This window comes from Coffea eugenioides, chromosome 10 (genome assembly GCF_003713205.1).
Source record: "Coffea eugenioides isolate CCC68of chromosome 10, Ceug_1.0, whole genome shotgun sequence".
Classification (NCBI taxonomy): domain Eukaryota; kingdom Viridiplantae; phylum Streptophyta; class Magnoliopsida; order Gentianales; family Rubiaceae; genus Coffea; species Coffea eugenioides.
In genome coordinates this window covers 15,580,333-15,588,814 of record NC_040044.1, presented here as the reverse complement: position 1 = coordinate 15,588,814, position 8,482 = coordinate 15,580,333, and the positions used below count along the sequence as shown (strand labels likewise).

The following is an 8,482-nucleotide window of genomic DNA, read 5'->3' as shown; positions in this document are numbered from 1 at the left end:
TAGCTCACTCTTGCTAACTCAGCAACCAACTAACTATTACAATTTGTTGTAAACACCAATTTTTGAAAAAAAGGGATAAGACATTAATAAGACATTAATGCTCCCTAAAATGGGATAAGGCATTAATAAACTTCTAAGAAACATCCACATAACATTTCGATGTTGTAAAGCAAAAATATGTTTAGAACCTAATTGGATCACCTTATTCTTTGCATCTAATAGCAAAAAGGGGAAAGGTTGTTCTTTTACAAATTTGCAGGGAGGTATCTAAACTAGTGTGAAATCAAGATGTTCTATTTTTTATGAAGTAAAACTACAAAAAGATGTAAATGTGGAAGCATATAACCCTGAGCTGCCAATTGAGGCCTTTAGCATATCTTATTCTTGCATGTCCATTTCTATTTGGGGCATTGATGCTCCATAATAGCACAAAATGCACCATTAAAACAAAGATTTCCCTCCAACTAAAGAGCTAGTAAATTTATTGTTCACTATTTGAACTACAAATCTAATTGGTAACTGCTAAGAAGAACATCACCTGTTCAGTAGTCATCATTTGGACAACCTCAAAATACAGTGATCAAAAGTTGGCTGAAAAATTAAGTAGAGTAGGTTTGGGAATTTCCAATATGGGGGGAAGGCATTGAATTGATATCCCCAAGAGTCTTTTACATCTTGAGAACTATAATTGTGACACTAATACCAACATGCCATTTTCAAGCATGAGGGGAAGAGGATTTTCTAATAGAAACCTTAACAGATAATCAAATTTTGAGTTGCATAGATTTATCTTTAAACAATTTCATGCTGAGTACATTTAGCATTGCTCTAGAGTACTGGCGAGAAGCCATTTTCCAATCTGCACCTGTAGTCATCATTGCCTTGAATTCTGCATAACTGATCTTTCCATCCTATAAAAGTACATAAAATCACCAAAATTATAGAGTTTTATAGGTTGTGATCATTATGTAATGACTAAGAAGTGCAATAATATAACTTGTACAAACACCTATAGGAGATCAAAGATTATCCTAATTGTATTTAACCAATGAATGATTTAGAGCGCCCAAATGACCCATTAGGCTCCAAAAGCATTAAAATTTAATTTGTTTGATTAATTTCACAAGCAACTTCATACAAGGGAAGAAAAAACTCAAAATTTTCGTTGAGTATGGTATTCCCATAGAAATTATGGTTGAAAAATAACAAGAAAAATACGTTCAAATTTTAAAAGTTTAGTGCATGAAGATTAGGAGATTCTAAATAGCTGAGTGATCAAAATTGTTATACATAAATTGTTTGTTTAGCCAAATAAGAGGGGAATAAAGCTGTATGGTTGTTTGGATTCAACAATTTCTAATTATTATATTTATAAGAGGATCTAGTATAAAGCAGTTATGAATAGTGTTTATGCAAAAATAGTTTGTGAGAAACAACAAATTCACCAATGGTGCATAAATAGACAAAAAAAAAATAGAGGATTTGCTATATGAACACATCCTTACCTTGTCCAAGTCTGCATCAAATATGATGTCTTGCACAAACTGGTCATTGTTCGGACCAAGATGTTCGTCTGATAAAGAATCTCTCAATTCTTCAAACTCGATGTATCCATTTCCATTCTTGTCAAATTGGTGAAAAGCTTGAAGTAAATGCTCATCACTGCTTAGTCTTTTCAAATGGACTGCTAATGTAACAAATTCATCACAGTTAAGCATCCCATTCCCATCCAAATCAGCCTTCAGAGAAAAATAGGACTTAGTTAGAGAGTCATACTCGTCCTAGTAGAGTAAAAGCAACTTTTAAGTGAATTTGGGACAAAAGCAGTTTAGTCACAAAAGCTATTCCAAACAAATGGTATTGGCAAATAAGGAGCGAAGATGTTCAAACATTAGTATCCTCATGTAATCTAACAGTAAGATCTGTTATGAGTTAAGGAACATTTGGGGGCATATTTTTTGATGAAAGTGATAATATTAATAAATTTCAATCATTATAAATTATAATTACAATCAGTTGTGGGGAAAAACTAAATCTACACTCCTTTATCTTCAACCTACACTTTGTACAAGTTGTAATGCTAGCGATATAAGTCAACAAATACTAATAATACAAAAAGTCCAATGTGGTTTTAAAATAGAATAACTAATCCTTACATATGTGTTTGACAAGTATTTAAGTTCACATCTAGTTAAACCAGATGGTCTAGAAATTTCATGCAAAATATAAGGAAAGGGATGTTATTAGTTGCATATACCAATAAATTTCCTAAAATACTTTGAGGGATGATAGGTAACAAAAGAATTATTACATTCATTGATGTTTTTTTACTCCTATTAGACACATAACATAGAAACAAGGCACTTATTATACCTACAATTGTTACTTTTGTCAAAATAGGCTTTAGTTGCACTTTATGCGGGCAATTTTCTATTGAGAACCATTACAATATCAAATCAGATTACTTTGTATGATTTGAAGGTATTATTCTTTAATTTTTCATAGTGGATACATTTTGTTTTTAGGAGCTAAAACAAAAACGTCACCAATGAAAATGTGACAGATCTTCAAATGTTGTCTTTGTCCCAAATTTTGTTAGACTAAGTACCCTATAAAACACATTAAGATATAAGAAGTCTTCCTTTCTTTTTCTAATATATTGTTTTCCTTTTCATTTGACTTAGGATACTCACAGCATCAATTAGTAGCTCAACATCAGGATCAGCAACATCTTGCCCAAACTTATTTAGACCATCTTTGAGTTCTTCGAAACTCAAGCTTCCATTTTGATCAGTGTCCATAGAGTAGAACATTTGTTTAATCCCATGCACTTCATCATCTGGCAAGTAGTCTGCTACTACCTGTTAAATGTATTGCCAAGAGTATAGTAGAAGATAACATGTAAACTATAGATGAGTGCATCTAGGAATGAGGTAGGTTTATATGTTCAATTTTCATAACAGAAAAATGTGCCTAAGAGGATCGCAGGCAAAAATTTATAGGATCCTTAATATACATTCATGATTGTAATCCCTTTATTTTGAAGACAATTGCATCAGTTAATCTTAATATATAAAAAGTTAAGTATGCTTATGCCATATGCATGTGGATAAATATATGGAAAGTTTTTAATATACTAGAGTTAGTATGTGCCAGCTTACTCTGAGAACCCTCTTCTTGAATTTATTCATCAGAGAGAACTGTTTAATCCTTGTTCGAACTCCTTCCCCCAATGGAATATTGGCAACTTGGTTAGCATTCTTTATCCATTCGTTTTCTTCAAAAAGAAAAAGTAAAAGAAATATGTCAACTACTTGTTAAATCTAACTCAAATAAAAAAAATTCACTATGTCCACTTAGAAGATGGTGACTCACATAGTTGGTTAGATCAAGTACAGTACATATTTAGGTTTCTTAATGTATCTGAATAATTAATGTACTTACCAAGTACTTCCTCCACTGTCAGTCTTGTATAAGGATTTGGTTCCAGCATGCCCTTCACAAGATCTTTAGCATTTCGTGAAATTTTAGGCCAAGGATCCCTTCGAAAATCTATCTCACCCCGAACAATTGCATGAGCAATCCCCTCTTCAGATTCTGTGCTAGTTAAAAGCCATGGGAAATAAAGACAAAAAAATTAGATTTCTAGAGAAACATTATATGGGCAAATTACTCTAGGGGGTCTTCATGCTTTTCAAAAGGTTCTATATAGTTCTCAAGACTACAAGTCCTTACTTATTTACATCGATCAATTTGATATGTAGGCAACAATTACAAAATTAATCTTTAGATTTCTTCATAAATGTTTTACGTTTTCTCAATAAAACACATGAAAACTTCAAAGACATGAAGTTACATTTACTGTACAGTTGCTCGTGGAAATGGAAACCAAAGGTAAGGTCATTAACAAATAAGCCAAAATAAAGTAGCCTATTCATCCATTACCTATTTCTAGTTTAGATAGTAATCCTACTATCTTTTAAGAACTAATTGCAATAAAAGATTTCTCAACGTGTGCCTTTATAAAAACCACTTAAAACAGCTTAAAAAATATTTGATCTACTATATACCAAAAAAATGAAAGTCAAATATTAATAATGTTGCTATCCTTCTTACTTGGGGCATAATTTTGCTGCCCTTATAGTTGAAGAGAGTAAAGCATAGTTATTCCTTTGCACTAGTTAGGTAAATCATGAGCAGAAAAGATATGTAGTTACCTGCCCAGAAAGGAGGCACTCCACATAACAATATGTAAAGAATTACTCCCGCACTCCAGACATCTACTTCTGATCCATAATTACGTCGAAGGACTTCAGGAGCCATGTAATATGGGCTTCCAACAATTTCACAAAAATGCTGGCCTACCATTATACTTGAATGATCATCTTTGAGCGCACATAAATTTAACATATAATATATCTAAATACTTTGCTTTTGTGAAAAATAGTGTAGCTGAATTGCAATCTGAAAGCATACCAGGCTGAAAGAATATGGAAAGGCCGAAATCTATTGCCTTTAATGGTGAATTTTCACTTGTATTTGCAAACAAAAAGTTTTCTGGTTTAAGATCCCGATGGATTACTCCGTGTTTATGGCATAACTGCAACAGACACATGTAGTTATGTTCTTACTTTCCGTTGACAAATTGGTACAAACAACTTGTTTTACAAACACTAGAAAATATCCATGCTAACACTTAAATATTTCTTGTACCTTTTGTACATAAGTTGATGCTTGTTTTTCAAACTATTTATGGGGAAAGTTTTGCAATTGACTAGCGCATATATATTCAAAAATTGACATGAGTCTCCATTTCTATGTCCAAACTAAACCATGGGAAATACAAAGAGAAAATGAGTATAGTTCTTCTGTTTAATTTGTTGAAAAGATGCCAATCATGCCAAAAGATATGTCTACGCTAAAGGGAGAAGTAAAATTTTATTTTTTTGATGAATTTGTGTTTGGAAACCAATGGAGAAACACTTACAAATCTATTTATTATATAGAACTTGCTAGTTATGCTTCAATACTAATAGTATATGTAAAAACCATATCAACACAATGAATTGATTCAAGTGCTTAATTGCGCGGTTTTTTTTTTATTAAGTAAAATTCCTTTTGCTACTTAAAACTAATAAGATAGTTCCTAGAAGGAATTCTAGATAAATTTATTTTGAGTTAGTCATGCACATAAAAAATGTTCAATTATAAAACATCCAACATTTTTTAGTTTTGGACTAAAATTCTATACCAATTTAGAAAGGTCCCTTTTCAAATCCTATAGGTGTATATTGGATTCTTATTATATGGTACAATACTAAATTGACAATTCCTCTTTGTACATTCGTTGTGGGACTGAAATCAAAATCAAGTGAAATTGGAATCTCTAGGAGGAAGAATGTTTTTATAAAGAACATAACAAGGAAAGAGTTTAGTGGCAGAAAAACAAAAAACCAAAATTGATTCATATTGCTTTTCCTTGAAAGAGAAAAAGGGGAAAAAATTTTACCTTGACAACCTCAAGAATACTCTTGGTAACAAGAGCAGCAGCTCTTTCAGTGTAATGTCCTCTTGCAACAATCCTATCAAAGAGCTCTCCACCTTCACAAAGCTCCATAACAAGATAAATTGCCTCTTTATCCTCATAAGCAGCTATGTAGCTGACAATATTAGGATTTTTTGGCAAATGTCTCATGATCTCAACCTCTCTCCGGACATCCTCAACGTCGATTTCGGTCCTAAGCTTGCTCTTTGATATCTTTTTACAAGCTACATTTTCCCCCGTTTCTTTGTCTATGCACTGGTACGTAACACCAAACTCTCCTCTTCCAAGTTCCTTTCCAAATTTGTATCTTTGGTAGATTTCATGTCCATCAGGATCTTTCAAAACTGTGACTGGTCGTGAGATCCTTTGGCTTAAAGGTAACCCTGCTGCATTGCCACCATTAACGCTATGCCCCTGATCACATGATCCATGCACTTGCTTCTGGTTCTTTGTTCTCTTCAAGAAACTTGTATTTGTTGGTATAGACATGCAGCCTCCCATGGGATTAATGTTTATAAATTAGAATCAATAAGTTTTATCTTAAAAAAATCCCATAAGAAAATGAAGAGGAACATTGAAGATCTTTTGTTGATTTAGAGCTGAGGGATTGAAGGACGGAGAGGGTTCCAAAACCACCCCCATTTTGAGGGCAGTGAATGGTGACTGTGGCCTCAAATTTTGCCTTTAGGTAGTGTTTTACATGTCCCGCTTTTTCCTCACATCCTTTGAACTGAGAATTCTTTTTTATTTTGGATAAAAAGCAAGTTTCATTAAAGAATTGGTGGAAATCATCCATTGAACTTAGAATTCTTTGTGGCAAGCTATGTATAGGAAAGTGAGATAAGAAAAGAAATGAATGAAATAAGAAATTGAGATAAAAGAACAACAAATTACTCCCTCCGTCCCGTTTTGTTAGTCTTGGTTTTTTTTTCACACAGATTAAGAAAGTGTAATTAATTTGGTTGGAAACATAAATTTAGATTAATAATTTCCTAAAATACCCTTATGCTAATCACGAAGAGTGCCAATTAATATCAGTTACAGCTAATGGGTTAGTATTGGAAAAGCTCAATGTATTCAATGTAGTGGGTTAGTATTTAATAACAATGTATTAATAACAAGATATTTAATAAGGGTATTTTAGACAATTTGAAAGATTACTACATTTCTTAATGGGAAAGTGGACTACAATTTGGGACAGACGAAAAAGGAAAACAAGACTATCAAAGTGGGACGGAGGGAGTAGTTTTTTTGAGCTTTATCTTAATTAAGAAGAGAATCTTAAATTGGAGGACTCCACGTGCCACAATAATCTTTTTCAGTTTCTTTTTATTAGGGGACCATTAAAACAGCAACCCAATTGAGCATTTGAAGACACATCCAATACAAGATTCTATTTGAAAATTATTGTTGAAGATGCCATGTATAGAGAATTAATGGTTTATCAGAAACATATCCAGAATCAGGTTATTCTGAATCAACACACTAGTTACCAAGTAACCATGAAAATGACTGTTTCTTACATGTTTTTTTGTTTTTGATTAATTTGATTTGGTTGTTGTCTATTTTAATAGTTCTTATTAATTATATTGTGGTTGGTTTTTCTATGTGCTTTGTACTTTGTTTTGGATATGTTTTCATATGTGTTCTTTTATTTGTTCTACATAAAGTGGTTTCATTACCCAGTTGACTATCAACTATAGAGAACTTATCATCCAACTTATAGTAACTTAGACTTTGCAATATCGACTAGTATCGTTCACGCAAATCGAACACTAATTTGGTTGATTAAGTATTCACATGCAAATTAGGAGCTGGTTTATTTCTTTTGATCAGTACACAAAAGAACGTGCCATATTGTTATTTTACATGTGGTTTTTCATTGTGAAATTGGTATAGAGACAAAGTTGATTATATAATAAACATATTTATATCAAATAATGTATTGTTACATTAGTTATTTTGTATTGAGCAATAACTAAGTCAAATAATGCTACAATTATATTGAATTGGTGGCTCTTTAGTGCCATTACGATTTTGTACTATTCTATTTGCAATTAAATATCAGATCTGTACATGTAGGATTGTTTCAGACCAACGAATCTTGCTGAGTTCACTTCACCATTGAGGGATATGATGACGGAAGGTTAGTTCATTAGTTTTTTGGTATGGTTTAGCTTTGGTGAATTGGTTTCTACAAAAGAGAATTAGATTATGATATGGACTAATTTTCTTCTATTTTAAAAATATTTTGGCTACTTGCAGATGGATTACAAGTTGTGTGATGAGTATGAAGCCTTAGTTCCCATAGCATTATCAGGTGTTAAACTCTAGTTAATGTCCGCCAATCAAATTGTAGGATATATCAAAAATTAAAAAAGATCATAATCTTGAATACTGAATTTTTTTAGGTATGTTACAACGTGTTTCATCATAGTTTTTTTCAAACCTAAAGTTCGCACCTTGATTTTTTTTTTTAAGATTGAATAACTGAATAAATTTATTGTGGACTTGGGACTTTGATTCTATTTTTTAAAGACTTATTTTCTTTTGCTTCTGAATTTTTCAAGTGGTGTTCTGAGACATACACCCAAAGTTTAAAATAATCTATTTTGATATTTTTGGTAAAAGTTTAAAGTTGTATTTTTTTTTCTTTTTTTTTTGGTTAATCATTGGCAGATTGAGCTTTGAATTAAAATGAGAGAATGATATCTTTATTGGGGATCCAAGCCAAAATACTATGGTATTGAAGTTAAGCATGGTTCACTTCAATTATTGTTGGATTATTTAGTGAGAAAGTATGTTTGATCTATGTATACGTAAAACTATGTCTATAAAAGTAATGATGTATAAGAAGAATTTGAAGTTAGGTACCTTTTTACATTATTTTCAAAATAAAATATGTTCATGTAGTATTTGAAATTTTGAGCTTTTTCA

At 31.9% G+C, this 8,482-nt stretch overlaps 1 protein-coding gene across 1 annotated transcript; it reads right to left on the bottom strand.

Moving 5' to 3' along the window:
- Positions 1-764: 764 nt before the first annotated feature.
- Positions 765-6,046, bottom strand: LOC113750085 (calcium-dependent protein kinase 24-like). Its single transcript, XM_027294016.1, has 8 exons — positions 5,510-6,046; positions 4,477-4,600; positions 4,218-4,361; positions 3,445-3,597; positions 3,162-3,277; positions 2,694-2,861; positions 1,506-1,739; positions 765-911 (listed from the first exon to the last, which is right to left on the bottom strand). Exons 1-8 carry the CDS (start codon positions 6,044-6,046, stop codon positions 765-767), a joined length of 1,623 nt encoding a protein of 540 aa, XP_027149817.1.
- Positions 6,047-8,482: the final 2,436 nt, after the last annotated feature.